Source organism: Oncorhynchus clarkii, chromosome 28 (assembly GCF_045791955.1).
Source record: "Oncorhynchus clarkii lewisi isolate Uvic-CL-2024 chromosome 28, UVic_Ocla_1.0, whole genome shotgun sequence".
NCBI lineage: Eukaryota > Metazoa > Chordata > Actinopteri > Salmoniformes > Salmonidae > Oncorhynchus > Oncorhynchus clarkii.
Genome location: NC_092174.1, coordinates 44,845,336 through 44,863,654, shown reverse-complemented (window position 1 = coordinate 44,863,654; position 18,319 = coordinate 44,845,336). Strand labels below are relative to the sequence as shown.

Sequence of the window (18,319 nt, the reverse complement as noted above, 5' to 3'; positions counted from 1 at the left end):
GACACTGTGTATTCAATAGGGCATGAGTTGAAAAACTACAAACCTCAGATTTCCCACTTCCTGGTTGGAGCTCAGGTGTTGCCTGCCATATGAATTCTGTTAAACTCAGACATCATTCAAACAGTTTTAAGAAACTTCAGAGTGTTTTCTATCCAAATCTACCAATAATATGCATATATTAGCAACTGGGCCTGAGTGGCAGGCAGTGTTACTCTGGGCACCTTATTCATCCAAGCTACTCAATACTGCCCTCCAGTCCCAAAGAAGTTAACTATCATCTTGACCCTCTGAATACGACATAGTAGACCCCTCCATCATTAACATACTTGTGCATACAGACTCCTAACAAATATCTGTTGTATCACAACCGGATGTGTCAAAGGCGGTGTTTAACCTACTAGGTCAAAGAGAGGAAACTGTGAGGACATATCGGATTGTAGGTGTAACAGTATAACTTTAGACCGTCCCCTCGCCCATGCCTGGGCGCGAACCACACATCAACAACAGTCACCCACGAAGCATCGTTACCCATCGCGCCACAAAAGCCGCGGCCCTTGCAGAGCAAGGGGAACCACTACTTCAAGGTCTCAGAGCAAGCGACGTCACCGATTGAAACGCTATTTAGCGCGCACCACCGCTAACTAAGCTAGCCGTTTCACATCCGTTACATAGGCCTGTGTTGTTACCTATATACCGTGAGTCTCTGGTTCTTTGTGTCCTCTCTACAGACGTACTCTGGGAAGACGAGACAAGCGGTGGACAGGATCTGTGTGGGCGTGCCTGCAGGAGAGGTCTGTCCGTCCCCCCCCTCCCTCTTTATAGTCCCTTTTACCTACCTTCTGCCCCACCTCATTTCTTTAACAGATTGGAGTGTGTCACTAGTCTGACCCTGTCTCTGTGCTGTCAGTGTTTCGGTCTGTTAGGAGTGAACGGAGCCGGGAAAACGACCACCTTTAAGATGTTGACTGGAGACACAGACGTTAGTTCTGGAGAGGCCACTGTCTCTGGATACAGGTACAACACATCGCAGGAATATGTGAGAAAAAAAATGGTGTGTATTGGACGCACCGTTCAGAAAGAAAAGACTCAATGTTGTTGTATTCATCCTCCGAAGCCACTGACAAACTGTGCAAGTATAGACCCGCTTTTAAAAATTTGAATCAACGTAGAAACAAACGGATGTCCAAGCAGCTGTTTCTCTGTGGTCACTCAGTATCCTGTCGGACATGTTGGACGTGCACCAGAACATGGGCTACTGCCCTCAGTTTGACGCTATAGACGACCTTCTGACAGGCAGGGAACATCTTTACCTCTATGCTCGTCTCCGAGGGGTCCCCGAGTCAGACATCAGCAGAGTGAGTAGAGATGGGAGATACTGTCTGTCTGTCTGTCTGTCTGTCTGTCTGTCTGTCTGTCTGTGTCTCTCTGTCTCTCTGTCTCTCTGTCTCTCTGTCTCTGTCTGTCTGTCTGTCTGTCTGTCTGTCTGTCTGTCTGTCTGTCTGTCTGTGTATTTTTGTGTGAATGAGTGTAGTGTACTGTATGTATATATGTGCATACTGCATGTGTGTGTATGTATTTGTGTTAACATTCATGTATTTTACCCTTTGCGTTTGTAACACATTCTGCACCTCTCCTGTCTCCCCACTAGGTGGCAGATTGGGGCATCCAGAAGCTGGGTCTATCAGAGTACGCTGGTCGCTGTGCAGGAACATACAGCGGAGGCAACAAGAGGAAACTCTCCACAGCCATCGCTATGATTGGCTGCCCAGCCCTGGTTCTACTGGTGAGTCAACCAATCAGTGTTTAACCCCTACCATTGAAAAGGCGGGGCAGGCTCCCCAACCAGCTATGATTGGCTGGTTATACTGGTGAGTCAGCCAATGGCATGGGACTTTATTAATTCCCCACATGTGCCTGTCTTTTGGACAGTGTGTGGGTGATATGTTTGTCCACTTGTGTAGGGCACCAAAAAGACCTAGAAATCAGACCAGAGGCAGAGGAAGGCTGGACATGATGTGTGTTGTTTCATTACTTCCTTCCTGTGACAATATGGACAACTAATAGTTAGATAACATTACATTATGACTAAGTGTTATACATTGACATTATACATACATACACTATACATATACTATACATACACTATACATACACTATACATATACTATACATACACTATACATATACAATACATACACTATACAAATACTATGCATATACTATACATATACTATACATATACATACACTATACATACACTATACATATACTATACATACACTATACATATACTATACATACACTATGCATATACTATGCATATACTATGCATATACTATACATATACTATACATACACTATACATACACTATACATACACTATACATATACTATACATACACTATACATATACTATGCATACATTATACATATACTATACATATACATACACTATACATACACTATACATATACTATACATATACTATGCATATACTATACATATACTATACATATACTATACATATACTATAAATACACTATACATATACTATACATATACATACACTATACATATACTATATGTACACTATACATACACTATACATACACTATACATATACTATGCATACACTATACATATACTATACATATACATACACTATACATACACTATATATATACTATACATATATTATAAACTATACTATACATATACTATAAACTATACACTATACATACGCTATACATACATACGCTATACATATACTATACATACATACACTATACATATACTATACATATACTATACATACACTATACATACACTATACATATACTATACATATACTATACATACACTATACATATACTATACATATACTATACATACACTATACATATACTATACATATAATTTACATATACTATACATACACTATACATACACTATACATATACTATACATACACTATACATATACAATACATACACTATACATACACTATACATATACTATACATATAATATACATGCACTATACATATACTATACATACATTATACATACACTATACATACACTATACATAAACTATACATATACTAAATATATACTATACATATACTATACATACACTATACATATACTATACATATACTGTGTGTGTGTGTGTGTGTGTGTGTGTGTGTGTGTGTGTGTGTGTGTGTGTGTGTATCCTTATAGGATGAACCCACTACAGGTATGGACCCCCACTCCCGACGGTTCCTGTGGACTGCCATTATGAGTGTCATCCAGGATGGGAGGGCCGTGGTTTTGACATCACACAGGTACCCCTCCCAGCCTCCCCCACAAACACATACCCACACACCCTTCCCCTACACCTTCCCAGAAAAGTCCAGTCCAATGGGAGTACTGTACCTGAACTAGTGTTGTTGGTGTTGGTCCAAGACATAGCAACATGGTACACATGGGTAATGTCATGTCAGTACACATGGGTAATGTCATGTCAGTACACATGGGTAATGTCATGTCAGTACAAATGGGTAATGTCATGTCAGTACACATGGGTAATGTCATGTCAGTACACATGGGTAATGTCATGTCAGTACATGGGTAATGTCATGTCAGTACACATGGGTAATGTCATGTCAGTACACATGGGTAATGTCAGTACACATGGGTAATGTCATGTCAGTACACATGGGTAATGTCATGTCAGTACACATGGGTCATGTCAGTACACATGGGTCATGTCAGTACACATGGGTCATGTCAGTACACATGGGTCATGTCAGTACACATGGGTAATGTCATGTCAGTACACATGGGTAATGTCATGTCAGTGCACATGGGTAATGTCATGTCAGTGCATATGGGTAATGTCATGTCAGTACACATGGGTCATGTCATGTCAGTACACATGGGTCATGTCATGTCAGTGCACATGGGTAATGTCATGTCAGTACACATGGGTAATGTCATGTCAGTACACATGGGTAATGTCAGTACACATGGGTAATGTCATGTCAGTACACATGGGTAATGTCATGTCAGTACACATGGGTAATGTCAGTACACATGGGTAATGTCAGTACACATGGGTCATGTCAGTACACATGGGTCATGTCAGTACACATGGGTCATGTCAGTACACATGGGTCATGTCATGTCAGTACACATGGGTAATGTCATGTCAGTGCACATGGGTAATGTCATGTCAGTGCACATGGGTAATGTCAGTACACATGGGTCATGTCATGTCGGTGCACATGGGTAATGTCATGTCTATTGACTGCCTGTCTGTCTCTGTCTGTTGACTGCCTGTCTGTCTCTGTTGACTGCCTGTCTGTCTCTCTGTTGACTGCCTGTCTGTCTCTGTCTATTGACTGCCTGTCTGTCTGTTGACTGCCTGTCTGTCTCTGTATGTTGACTGCCTTTCTGTCTCTGCCTGTTGACTGTCTGTCTGTCTCTGTTTGACGGCATGTCTGTCTCTGTCTGTTGACTGCCTGTCTGTCTCTGTCTGTTGACTGCCTGTCTGTCTCTGCCTGTTGACTGCCTGTCTGTTGACTGCCTGTCTGTCTCTGCCTGTTGACTGCCTGTCTGTCTCTGTCTGTTGACTGCCTGTCTGTCTCTGCCTGTTGACTGCCTGTCTGTCTCTGTCTGTTGACTGCCTGTCTGTTGACTGCCTGTCTGTCTCTGCCTGTTGACTGCCTGTCTGTCTCTGCCTGTTGACTGCCTGTCTGTTGACTGCCTGTCTGTCTCTGCCTGTTGACTGCCTGTCTGTCTCTGACTGTTGACTGCATGTCTGTTGACTGCCTGTCTATCTCTGCCTGTTGACTGCCTGTCTGTCTCTGTCTGTTGACTGCCTGTCTGTCTCTGTCTGTTGACTGCCTGTCTGTCTCTGTCTCCCCAGCATGGAGGAGTGTGAAGCTCTGTGCACTCGGTTGGCCATCATGGTCAACGGCACCTTCAAATGTCTGGGGACCATACAGCACCTCAAATACAAGTAAGTCTGTTACCATTCTGTTACCATACAGCACCTCAAATACAAGTAAGTCTGTTACCATTCTGTTACCATACAGCACCTCAAATACAAGTAAGTCTGGTACCATTCTGTTACCATACAGCACCTCAAATACAAGTAAGTCTGTTACCATACTGTTACCATACAGCACCTAAAATACAAGTAAGTCTGTTACCATACAGCACCTCAAATACAAGTAGGTCTGGTACCATACTGTTACCATACAGCACCTCAAATCCAAGTAGGTCTGTTACCATACAGCACCTCAAATACAAGTAGGTCTGTTACCATACAGCACCTCAAATACAAGTAAACTATGTCTTCCATGTAACGTAGGCACTCATCCTGCACTGGCCTCAGTATAGCCATCACTCCCCAGACTCTGTCCCTACTGGTCGTGTCCCTGGACAAGTGTTCCTATCTGTCTTGAAGGACCATAAAAAAAAGAGAGGAAGATTTAACAACAATCACATCATTTCAAATTAAATTAGAAGAAAAATAACACATTTGGTTTGACGAGATCTAAATGAGTCACTGATCACAATTATACAACACATTTTCCAAAAAGTAGTAGCATTAGTCACGTAAACACAGAAATAAACAAATGGCACATTGGATTCCTAATTTTAAAAATAAGTGGTGCATGGACTAACCAGCCAAATATAAAAGGAGCCAGCCAGGGAGATCTGCGCTGGGAGAGTATGGTGAAGTAGCCAGCCAGGGAGTTGGGGGCTGGGAGAGTATGGTGAAGTAGCCAGCCAGGGAGATCCGGGCTGGGAGAGTATGGTGATGTAGCCAGCCAGGGAGATCCGGGCTGGGAGAGTATGGTGATGTAGCCAGCCAGGGAGTTCTGGGCTGGGAGAGCATGGTGAAGTAGCCAGCCAGGGAGATCCGGGCTGGGAGAGTATGGTGATGTAGCCAGCCAGGGAGTTCTGGGCTGGGAGAGTATGGGGATGTAGCCAGCCAGGGAGTTGGGGGCTGGGAGAGTATGGTGATGTAGCCAGCCAGGGAGATCTGGGCTGGGAGAGTATGGTGATGTAGCCAGCCAGGGAGTTATGGGCTGGGAGAGTATGGTGATGTAGCCAGCCAGGGAGATCCGGGCTGGGAGAGTATGGTGATGTAGCCAGCCAGGGAGATCCGGGCTGGGAGAGTATGGTGATGTAGCCAGCCAGGGAGTTCTGGGCTGGGAGAGCATGGTGAAGTAGCCAGCCAGGGAGATCCGGGCTGGGAGAGTATGGTGATGTAGCCAGCCAGGGAGTTGGGGGCTGGGAGAGTATGGTGATGTAGCCAGCCAGGGAGTAGGGGGCTGGGAGAGTATGGTGATGTAGCCAGCCAGGGAGATCTGGGCTGGGAGAGTATGGTGATGTAGCCAGCCAGGGAGTTCCCGGGCTGGGAGAGTATGGTGATGTAGCCAGCCAGGGAGTTCTGGGCTGGGAGAGTATGGGGATGTAGCCAGCCAGGGAGTTGGGGGCTGGGAGAGTATGGTGAAGTAGCCAGCCAGGGAGTTGGGGGCTGGGAGAGTATGGTGAAGTAGCCAGCCAGGGAGTTGGGGGCTGGGAGAGTATGGTGAAGTAGCCAGCCAGGGAGTTGGGGGCTGGGAGAGTATGGTGAAGTAGCCAGCCAGGGAGTTGGGGGCTGGGAGAGTATGGTGAAGTAGCCAGCCAGGGAGTTGGGGGCTGGGAGAGTATGGTGATGTAGCCAGCCAGGGAGTTATGGGCTGGGAGAGTATGGTGATGTAGCCAGCCAGGGAGATCTGGGCTGGGAGAGTATGGTGATGTAGCCAGCCAGGGAGTTCTGGGCTGGGAGAGTATGGTGATGTAGCCAGCCAGGGAGATCCGGGCTGGGAGAGTATGGTGATGTAGCCAGCCAGGGAGATCCGGGCTGGGAGAGTATGGTGATGTAGCCAGCCAGGGAGTTCTGGGCTGGGAGAGCATGGTGAAGTAGCCAGCCAGGGAGATCCGGGCTGGGAGAGTATGGTGATGTAGCCAGCCAGGGAGTTGGGGGCTGGGAGAGTATGGTGATGTAGCCAGCCAGGGAGTTGGGGGCTGGGAGAGTATGGTGATGTAGCCAGCCAGGGAGATCTGGGCTGGGAGAGTATGGTGATGTAGCCAGCCAGGGAGTTCCCGGGCTGGGAGAGTATGGTGATGTAGCCAGCCAGGGAGTTCTGGGCTGGGAGAGTATGGTGATGTAGCCAGCCAGGGAGTTCTGGGCTGGGAGAGTATGGGGATGTAGCCAGCCAGGGAGTTGGGGGCTGGGAGAGTATGGTGAAGTAGCCAGCCAGGGAGTTGGGGGCTGGGAGAGTATGGTGAAGTAGCCAGCCAGGGAGTTGGGGGCTGGGAGAGTATGGTGAAGTAGCCAGCCAGGGAGTTGGGGGCTGGGAGAGTATGGTGAAGTAGCCAGCCAGGGAGTTGGGGGCTGGGAGAGTATGGTGATGTAGCCAGCCAGGGAGTTGGGGGCTGGGAGAGTATGGTGATGTAGCCAGCCAGGGAGTTATGGGCTGGGAGAGTATGGTGATGTAGCCAGCCAGGGAGATCTGGGCTGGGAGAGTATGGTGATGTAGCCAGCCAGGGAGTTATGGGCTGGGAGAGTATGGTGATGTAGCCAGCCAGGAAGATCCGGGCTGGGAGAGTATGGTGATGTAGCCAGCCAGGGAGATCCGGGCTGGGAGAGTATGGTGATGTAGCCAGCCAGGGAGTTCTGGGCTGGGAGAGCATGGTGAAGTAGCCAGCCAGGGAGATCCGGGCTGGGAGAGTATGGTGATGTAGCCAGCCAGGGAGTTGGGGGCTGGGAGAGTATGGTGATGTAGCCAGCCAGGGAGTTGGGGGCTGGGAGAGTATGGTGATGTAGCCAGCCAGGGAGATCTGGGCTGGGAGAGTATGGTGATGTAGCCAGCCAGGGAGTTCCCGGGCTGGGAGAGTATGGTGATGTAGCCAGCCAGGGAGTTCTGGGCTGGGAGAGTATGGTGATGTAGCCAGCCAGGGAGTTCTGGGCTGGGAGAGTATGGGGATGTAGCCAGCCAGGGAGTTGGGGGCTGGGAGAGTATGGTGAAGTAGCCAGCCAGGGAGTTGGGGGCTGGGAGAGTATGGTGATGTAGCCAGCCAGGGAGTTCTGGGCTGGGAGAGTATGGTGATGTAGCCAGCCAGGGAGATCCGGGCTGGGAGAGTATGGTGATGTAGCCAGCCAGGGAGATCCGGGCTGGGAGAGTATGGTGATGTAGCCAGCCAGGGAGTTCCGGGCTGGGAGAGTATGGTGATGTAGCCAGCCAGGGAGTTATGGGCTGGGAGAGTATGGTGATGTAGCCAGCCAGGGAGATCTGGGCTGGGAGAGTATGGTGATGTAGCCAGCCAGGGAGTTATGGGCTGGGAGAGTATGGTGATGTAGCCAGCCAGGGAGATCCGGGCTGGGAGAGTATGGTGATGTAGCCAGCCAGGGAGATCCGGGCTGGGAGAGTATGGTGATGTAGCCAGCCAGGGAGTTCTGGGCTGGGAGAGCATGGTGAAGTAGCCAGCCAGGGAGATCCGGGCTGGGAGAGTATGGTGATGTAGCCAGCCAGGGAGTTGGGGGCTGGGAGAGTATGGTGATGTAGCCAGCCAGGGAGTTGGGGGCTGGGAGAGTATGGTGATGTAGCCAGCCAGGGAGATCTGGGCTGGGAGAGTATGGTGATGTAGCCAGCCAGGGAGTTCCCGGGCTGGGAGAGTATGGTGATGTAGCCAGCCAGGGAGTTCCCGGGCTGGGAGAGTATGGTGATGTAGCCAGCCAGGGAGTTCTGGGCTGGGAGAGTATGGGGATGTAGCCAGCCAGGGAGTTGGGGGCTGGGAGAGTATGGTGAAGTAGCCAGCCAGGGAGTTGGGGGCTGGGAGAGTATGGTGATGTAGCCAGCCAGGGAGTTCTGGGCTGGGAGAGTATGGTGATGTAGCCAGCCAGGGAGTTATGGGCTGGGAGAGTATGGTGATGTAGCCAGCCAGGGAAATCCGGGCTGGGAGAGTATGGTGATGTAGCCAGCCAGGGAGATCCGGGCTGGGAGAGTATGGTGATGTAGCCAGCCAGGGAGTTCTGGGCTGGGAGAGCATGGTGAAGTAGCCAGCCAGGGAGATCCGGGCTGGGAGAGTATGGTGATGTAGCCAGCCAGGGAGTTGGGGGCTGGGAGAGTATGGTGATGTAGCCAGCCAGGGAGATCTGGGCTGGGAGAGTATGGTGATGTAGCCAGCCAGGGAGTTCCCGGGCTGGGAGAGTATGGTGATGTAGCCAGCCAGGGAGTTATGGGCTGGGAGAGTATGGTGATGTAGCCAGCCAGGGAGTTCTGGGCTGGGAGAGTATGGGGATGTAGCCAGCCAGGGAGTTGGGGGCTGGGAGAGTATGGTGAAGTAGCCAGCCAGGGAGTTGGGGGCTGGGAGAGTATGTTGATGTAGCCAGCCAGGGAGTTCTGGGCTGGGAGAGTATGGTGATGTAGCCAGCCAGGGAGATCCGGGCTGGGAGAGTATGGTGATGTAGCCAGCCAGGGAGATCCGGGCTGGGAGAGTATGGTGATGTAGCCAGCCAGGGAGTTCCGGGCTGGGAGAGTATGGTGATGTAGCCAGCCAGGGAGTTCCGTGCTGGGAGAGTATGGTGAAGTAGCCAGCCAGGGAGATCTGGGCTGGGAGAGTATGGTGATGTAGCCAGCCAGGGAGTTCCCGGGCTGGGAGAGTATGGTGATGTAGCCAGCCAGGGAGTTCTGGGCTGGGAGAGCATGGTGAAGTAGCCAGCCAGGGAGATCTGGGCTGGGAGAGTATGGTGATGTAGCCAGCCAGGGAGTTCCGTGCTGGGAGAGTATGGTGAAGTAGCCAGCCAGGGAGATCTGGGCTGGGAGAGTATGGTGATGTAGCCAGCCAGGGAGTTCCCGGGCTGGGAGAGTATGGTGAATTATGGGAGCTCTATTCTGGTGTTCTCAGGTGCATTCTGATGCCTTGATTCCATACCAAATACACATTATTGAATACTTTGAAGCTAGAGTCCTTAGTTGATACATCAGTCTTTGGATTTATAAATTAATAAATTAATAATCCATTGATTGTTGAAGAATAAATATAAATTATAAATGTCTCATGAGCTTAGTTCAACTGTCGTACCCCATCAGAACCCAAATGATGAGCCTGTTTTACTACAATGTTTGTTAACAATGTAAACCAAAACATGCTTAAAACTATCATTTTTATATCATGGATGGTCAGTCCTTGCATCCATTGCTTTGTCTACGAATTTGAGTGGGTTACATTTCTCCAGTCCCATCCCTTAGCTGTTTACCAAAACAGAGGCAGGGTGACACACTTTTGAATTGTTTCAATTAAATGAATCAAATGAATTGTGGTTTTGAGTAGAAAGACATCGTAGGATTTGAAGCCCCCAGTGGAAAAACACAGGTTTGTAAAAGTTAACGTCATGATACTTGTATTGTATTATTCAAGATATTTCTAAATGTCTACTGACTTAAACAAAAGTGGTGACGATGGATAAGTTAACTGCTGTTTTCTGTGTTGTAAACAGTTTAATACCTATTTCATTCATCAATCACACCTGTTGGTCTATTCATGGGCACCTGACTTACTCCCACCGTCTCTCTCTCTCTCTCCTTTCCAGGTTTGGTGATGGCTACATGGTGACCTCTCCCTCTCCTCTCCAGGTTTGGTGATGGTTACGTGGTGACCTGTTTCTCTCCCTCTCCAGGTTTGGTGATGGCTACGTGATGACCTGTTTCTCTCCCTCTCCTCTCCAGGTTTGGTGATGGCTACGTGGTGACCTCCCTCTCCTCTCCAGGTTTGGTGATGGCTACATGGTGACCTCTCTCTCCCTCTCCTCTCCAGGTTTGGTGATGGCTACGTGGTGACCTCTCTCTCTCTCCTCTCCAGGTTTGGTGATAGCTACGTGGTGACCTCTCTCTCTCTCCCTTTCCTCTCCAGGTTTGGTGATGGCTACGTGGTGACCTCTCTCTCTCTCCCTTTCCTCTCCAGGTTTGGTGATGGCTACATGGTGACCTCTCTCTCTCTCCCTCTCCAGGTTTGGTGATAGCTACATGGTGATCTCCCTCTCCTCTCCAGGTTTGGTGATGGCTACATGGTGACCTCCCTCTCCTCTCCAGGTTTGGTGATGGCTATGTGGTGACCTCTCTCTCTCTCCCTCTGCTCTCCAGGTTTGGTGATGGCTACATGGTGACCTCTCTCTCCCCCTCTCCTCTCCAGTTTTGGTGATGGCTACATGGTGACCTTTCTCTCTCTCTCCCTCTGCTCTCCAGTTTTGGTGATGGCTACATGGTGACCTCTCTCTCTCTCTCCCTCTGCTCTCCAGGTTTGGTGATGGCTACATGGTGACCTCTCTCTCACTCTCCCTCTGCTCTCCAGGTTTGGTGATGGCTACGTGGTGACCATGAAGGTAAAGGCAGCTAAAGCAGGCGTATCTCCAGAGCTGGGTCCAGCAGAGAGCTTCATGGAGAGCAGCTTCCCAGGGTGTGTCCAGAGAGAGAAGCACTACAACACTCTGCAGTATGAGATCGCCTCCTCCTCCCTCGCTAGGATCTTCCAGCTGGTGGTCGCCAACAAGGACAAACTCAATATAGAGGATTACTCTGTATCACAGACTACACTAGATCAGGTAACTACTCTGTTTATCAGACTACACTAGATCAGGTGACTACTCCATCTATCAGACTCCATTAGATCAGCTTTCTACTCCCTCATCAGACTACACTAGATGAGGTGACTACTCCATCTATCAGACCACACTAGATCAGGCTACTACTCTGTCTGTCAGACTACACTAGATCGGGTGACTACTCTGTCAGAATACACTATATCAGGTGACTACTCTATAAGACCTCACTAAATCAGGTAACTGCTCCGTCAGACTACACTAGATCATGTGACAACTCTGTGTATCAGACTACACTAGATCAGGTGACTGCTCTTTCAGACCACACTAGATCAGATAACTACTCTGTCTATCAGACCACACTAGATCAGGTGAATACTCAATCAGACCACACTAGATCAGGTGAATACTCCGTCTATCAGACCACACTAGATCAGGTGAATACTCAATCAGACCACACTAGATCAGGTGAATACTCAATCAGACCACACTAGATCAGGTGAATACTCCGTCTATCAGACCACACTAGATCAGGTGAATACTCCGTCTATCAGACTACACTAGATCAGGTGAGTACTCTGTCTATCAGACTACACTAGATCAGGTGAGTACTCTGTCTATCAGACTACACTAGATCAGGTGAGTACTCTGTCTATCAGACTACACTAGATCCGGTGAGTACTCTGTCTATCAGACTACACTAGATCAGGTGAGTACTCTGTCTATCAGACTACACTAGATCAGGTGAGTACTCTGTCTATCAGACTACACTAGATCAGGTGAATACTCCGTCTATCAGACTACACTAGATCAGGTGAGTACTCTGTCTATCAGACTACACTAGATCAGGTGTCACGTTCTGACCATCGTTCGTGTGTGTTTTCCTTGTTTTAGTGTTGGTCAGGACGTGAACTGGGTGGGCATTCTATGTTGGATGTCTTGTTTGTCTATTTCTATGTCTGGCCTGATATGGTTCTCAATCAGAGGCAGGTGTTAGTCATTGTCTCTGATTGGGAACCATATTTAGGTAGCCTGGGTTTCACTGTGTGTTTGTGGGTGATTGTCCTTAGTGTTAGTTTGCACCAGTTTAGGCTGTTTCGGTTTTCATTACGTTTATTATTTTGCACTGTTTGTATTTAGATTCGTGTTGCTATAGTCACAATAAACATGGATGCAATCTACACGCCGCATTTTGGTCCGACTCTCCTTCTCATACAGAAAACCGTTACAGAATCACCCACCACAAAAGGACCAAGCAGCGTGTCAACAGGCAGGAGCAGCGCGAGGAGATACATAGTAAGGATTTCTGGACATGGGAGGAAATCCTCGACGGGAGAGGACCCTGGGCTAAACCAGGGGAGTGTAGCCGCACCAAGGTGCAGCAGGAGAAGGAACAGAGGCAGCAGCAGCAGGAGCAGCTGCAGTGGGAGAGGCTGCACCACCTGGGGAAATGGACATGGGAGGAGGAACTGGACGGTAAAGGACCCTGGGCTCAGCCTGGAGAATATCGCCGCCCCAAGGAAGAACTGGAGGCGGCGAAAGCTGAGAGGCGTAGATATGAGGAGGCAGCACGACGTAGCGGATGGAAGCCTGAGAGGCAGCCCCAAAAATTTCTTGGGGGGGGGGCTAACAGGGAGTATGGCTACGCCAGGTAGGAAACCTGGGCAGACTCCCTGTGCTTACCGGGGGGCTAGAGAGACCGGACAGGCACCGTGTTATGCAGTGGTGCGCACGGTGTCTCCAGTGCGGGTGCATAGCCCGGTGCGGTATATTCCAGCTCCGCGTGTCGGCCGGGCTAGATTGAGCGTCGAGCCTAATGCCATGAAGCCGGCTCTACGCAGCTGGTCCCCAGTGCGTCTCCTTGGGCCGGCTTACATGGCACCAGCCTTGCGCTCGGTGTCTCCGGTTCGCCTGCATAGCCCAGTGCGGGCTATTCCACCTCGCCGCACTGGCAGGGCGACCGTGAGCATTCAACCAGGTAAGGTTGGGCAGGCTCGGTGCTCAAGAGCTCCAGTGCGCCTGCACGGTCCGGTTTTTCCAGTACCACCTCCACACCCCAGCCCTCCGGTAGCAGCTCCCCGCACCAGGCTTCCTGTGCGTGTCCTCGGCCCAGTACCACCAGTGCCAGCACCACGCATCAGGCCTACAGTGCGCCTCGCCTGTCCAGCGCTGCCAGAGCCTTCCTCCTCTCCAGCGCTGTCGGAGTCTCCCGCCTGTTTAGCGCTGTTAGAGCCTTCCTTCTCTACAGCGCTGCCGGAGTCTCCCGCCTGTTCAGAACTGCCAGTCTGCATAGAGCTGTCAGTCTGCAAGGAGCTGCCAGTCTGCATAGAGCTGCCAGTCTGCAAGGAGCTGCCAGTCTGCAAGGAGCTGCCAGTCTGCAAGGAGCTGCCAGTCTGCATAGAGCTGCCAGTCTGCAAGGAGCTGCCAGTCTGCAAGGAGCCGCCAGAGCTGCCTTTCTGCAGGATGCCGCCAAAGCTGCCAGTCTGCAAGGAGCCGCCAGAGCTGCCAGTCTGCAAGGAGCCGCCAGAGCTGCCAGTTAGCATGGAGCAGCCAGGGCCGCCAGTCAGTATGGAGCAGCCAGGGCCGCCAGTCAGCATGGAGCAGTCAGGGCCGCCAGTCAGCATGGAGCAGCCAGGGCCGCCAGTCAGCATGGAGCAGCCAGGGCCGCCAGTCAGCATGGAGCAGCCAGGGCCGCCAGTCAGCATGGAGCAGCCAGTCAGCATGGAGCAGCCAGAGCAGCCAGTCAGCATGGAGCAGCCAGAGCTGCCAGTCAGCATGGAGCAGCCAGTCAGCATGGAGCAGCCAGAGCTGCCAGTCATCATGGAGCAGCCAGTCAGCATGGAGCAGCCAGAGCAGCCAGTCGACCAGACTCTTCCAGATCTGCCAGTCGACCAGACTCTTCCAGATCTGCCAGTCGACCAGACTCTTCCAGATCTGCCAGTCGACCAGACTCTTCCAGATCTGCCAGTCGACCAGACTCTTCCAGATCTGCCAGTCGACCAGACTCTTCCAGATCTGCCAGTCGACCAGACTCTTCCGGATCCGCCAGTCAGCCAGGATCTTCCAGAACCGCCAGCCAGCCAGGATCTGCCGGATCCAACCACCTGCCTGAGCTTCCTCTCAGTGCTGAGCTTCCTCTCAGTGCTGAGCTTCCTCTCAGTGCTGAGCTACCCATCAGTCCTGAGCTACCTCTGTCCCGAGCTGCCCCTCTGTCCCGAGCGGTCTTTAAGGAGGGTAACCTATCTAGGGACGCTAAGGAGGTGGACTAAAACTGTTATGGAGTGGGGTCCACGTCCAGCGCCAGAGCCGCCACCGCGGACAGATGCCCACCCACACCCTCCCCCATAGGTTTAAGTTGTGCGTCCGGAGTCCGCACCTTGGAGGGGGGGTACTGTCACGTTCTGACCATCGTTCGTGTGTGTTTTCCTTGTTTTAGTGTTGGTCAGGACGTGAACTGGGTGGGCATTCTATGTTGGATGTCTTGTTTGTCTATTTCTATGTCTGGCCTGATATGGTTCTCAATCAGAGGCAGGTGTTAGTCATTGTCTCTGATTGGGAACCATATTTAGGTAGCCTGGGTTTCACTGTGTGTTTGTGGGTGATTGTCCTTAGTGTTAGTTTGCACCAGTTTAGGCTGTTTCGGTTTTCATTACGTTTATTATTTTGCACTGTTTGTATTTAGATTCGTGTTGCTATAGTCACAATAAACATGGATTGCAATCTACACTCCGCATTTTGGTCCGACTCTCCTTCTCATACAGAAAACCGTTACATCAGGTGAATACTCTGTCTATCAGACTACACTAGATCGGGTAACTATAGGTCTGGTGTTAAGATTAGGGATTAGGTGTTTGGGATTTAGTATCAGACTACACTAGATCAGGTAATTATAGGGCTGGTGTTAAGATTAGGGATGAGGTGTTTAGGATTTAGGTTTAAAGACAAGCAACTGAGTGTTTCACTGACCACACGACAGGTGGTAATGAGCATGGCAATGTTTAAGGATAGACGCAGCAATATGACCTCATCAAACACAGCCAGGAAGGCGTCTGACTTCAGGAGGATTTATTATGAGAGATTAAGACTTGAATACAGAACATCCTTGAGTACAAATTGATGGTACCGTACTCGGCAAGCAGCGAGAGAAATAGCTGTCGTGAATATACGATTATAAAGTACTTTTATAGAACATCAGTGTTTTCATTGACATTGTGTTGATAGTAATGGGTTTTCCTCTCTCTGTTCTCCAGGTGTTTGTGAACTTTGCTAAGCAGCAGGCAGGAGAGGACGAGGACGTTTTACAACCCCGAGCAGTCAACGCGCGCAATGAAAAACAAAATGTCCCCACCAAACGCAAGGTCTCCCCCATCAAGATAAAAACCAGAAGACAAACTAAAACTTGAAAGTTAATCTGTGAAAATATGACTTCCTAACGGAATGTATTGTCAAAATGTTTAATGCAGAAAACCGACAAAATGTATTGTTTATTTTTACCTTAAGTCAGTTTTCAATGACAGCCTAGGAACAGTGGGTTAACTGTCTTGTTCAGGGGGCAGAACGACAGATTTGTACCTTGTCAGCTTGGGGATTTGAACCTTTCGGTTATTAGTCCAACACTCTAAGCACTAGGCTACCTGCTGCCCTTATTAAACTCTAACCACTAGGCTCCCCTGCCTCTCCATTGTAATAGCTAGACATGCACAGGCACACTGGCAGTATTATGAAAACATTTTCAAATTATGGTTAGATTCATGAATTATGTTTGGAATATGTTCCTTAGGCTTTGGAAGTCATATTTTTGCCTGTTGATTGTGCATTGTGTAAAATGGCTGCCAAAAGTCAAGAAGAGGTCACGTTTGCAGGACACAGACGTCAGTTGACAGCAGATAGCTCCTCAAACACACCAGGATCTCAATAGTTTGGCTCCTTTTCACGTGTTCATTGAAGAGGAAGCTGCTCCCTTGGTTTATGAGGGGGCGGCTTCCTCGCCTCATCTCCTTTTCATGTGTTCATTGAAGAGGAAGCAGCTCCCTTGGTTTATGAGGGGGCGGCTTCCTCGCCTCATCTCCTTTTCATGTGTTCATTGAAGAGGAAGCAGCTCCCTTGGTTTATGAGGGGGCTGCTTCCTCTTCAACTAAACACACCTACACAGAGAATAGGTCCCTATTTTGTTTTGTTTTGTTATTACGCAGTATCAATACGGGACCACAAGATGGCGCTGCATTTACACTGACATTTATAGACCAAAACTAATAATAATGCTTAGATAATTTATATAGCCTTTCAAATAATGTAGAAAAAAAATCTTGCCTGGCTTATATATGTGTTTTGCCATTTTCATCACTTTAGGACATATTCTGTTAGTCATTTAGCAGACGCTCTTATCCAGAGAGACTTACAGAGAGCTAAGTGAGACAACCACAATCATAATAAGTACATTTTTTCACCCCTCAAGGTAGCTATCAGTGCTGGTAGGGAGGTGGGTTGGTGTGGGATTATTTAAGATACACACTTTGAAGAGGTAAGGTTTCAGATGTCATATCCTAAGCACAGCTTTGTATGCTCACCTAATGTATAGGGCAGGGGAACAATGTAATTTTACCTTTTATTTAACTAGGCAAATCAGTTAAGAACAAATTCTTAATGACCGACCGCCTAGGAACAGTGGGTTAACTGCCTTGTTCAGGGGCAGAACAACAGATTTGTACCTTGTCAACTCAGGGATTTGATCTAGCAACTTTTCGGTGACTGGCCCAACACTCTAACCACACAATCAGGTGAGTTTCTGCTTGGCTGGAATGAAAGCCTGCACATATATGATATAGGCTTTCACTCCTGTTGTAGTGGACTCAAACACAACGTAACAAACAAACCGCAAAATATATATTTTATTTTATTGTTACCTTTTTTGTTGTTGTTTTTGAAACTTCATGTCATTTTCAGTTTGTCATTTGAAATGTCATGATAATTGTGTTTAACATGTTACAAATGCTGTTTCTAATCAAGAAGACGCTTTGGATTTACGCTTCCATTTCCTACGATCAGAGACGGGCAACTTCGACGGGGTTGGGAGCCACAAAACAATCTGAAGTCATTATGAGGGGCCATAGTGGCTGGCGGGTCTGTATACCCACATTTATATACCAAAAACGACTAATAATGCTTAGCTCATTTACATAGCCGTTCAAATAATGTAGAAATATCTTGCTTGGTTTATATATTCTACACATTTTGCCATTGGATGTAAAGAACATTTTGCTGTTTTAAATCAAGTATTTTGCAATTCTACAAATTTTGACCATTGCGACAGAGAGCAGATTTGGCTATTTTCTAACACATTTCCTTTAATTCTACGCATTTTTCTATAGGATGGAGAAATGTGAGGCTGACCAACAAAATCAAATGCCCCCCCCCCCCCCTCCCGGCCGGTGATTCCACCATGATCACTACCTTTTGTTTATAGCTGGCCGCTAGACTAATTTACTAATCAAATTTGTTTTGGCTGACATTCCAACTGTGATATATAAAGAGAAAACAAGAGAAAAACTGCTGATGTACAACCACATTTCAAAATGGCACCTTGTGCATTCTACCCCCACCCCCCACCCACCCTCCACCCTCCATCGAGGGCCTTCAAAAGGGGCCCCTCGCGGGCTGCCAGTTGCCCATCCCTGTCA

General features: G+C 48.7%; 1 protein-coding gene across 1 annotated transcript in view; it reads left to right on the top strand.

Annotated features, from left to right (window-relative positions):
- LOC139387566 (retinal-specific phospholipid-transporting ATPase ABCA4-like) overlaps positions 1 to 18,260 on the top strand; it is a 151,176-nt gene extending 132,916 nt beyond the window's left edge. Inside the window, exons 45-52 of the mRNA XM_071133892.1 lie at positions 729 to 791; positions 908 to 1,014; positions 1,214 to 1,355; positions 1,649 to 1,783; positions 3,224 to 3,327; positions 4,914 to 5,006; positions 11,396 to 11,645; positions 15,893 to 18,260. Coding sequence (XP_070989993.1) covers positions 729 to 791; positions 908 to 1,014; positions 1,214 to 1,355; positions 1,649 to 1,783; positions 3,224 to 3,327; positions 4,914 to 5,006; positions 11,396 to 11,645; positions 15,893 to 16,045 — 1,047 coding nt within the window. The 3' untranslated portion in view covers positions 16,046 to 18,260. The remainder of the gene's footprint in view (positions 1 to 728; positions 792 to 907; positions 1,015 to 1,213; positions 1,356 to 1,648; positions 1,784 to 3,223; positions 3,328 to 4,913; positions 5,007 to 11,395; positions 11,646 to 15,892) is intronic.
- The last annotated feature ends 59 nt before the right edge of the window (positions 18,261 to 18,319 follow it).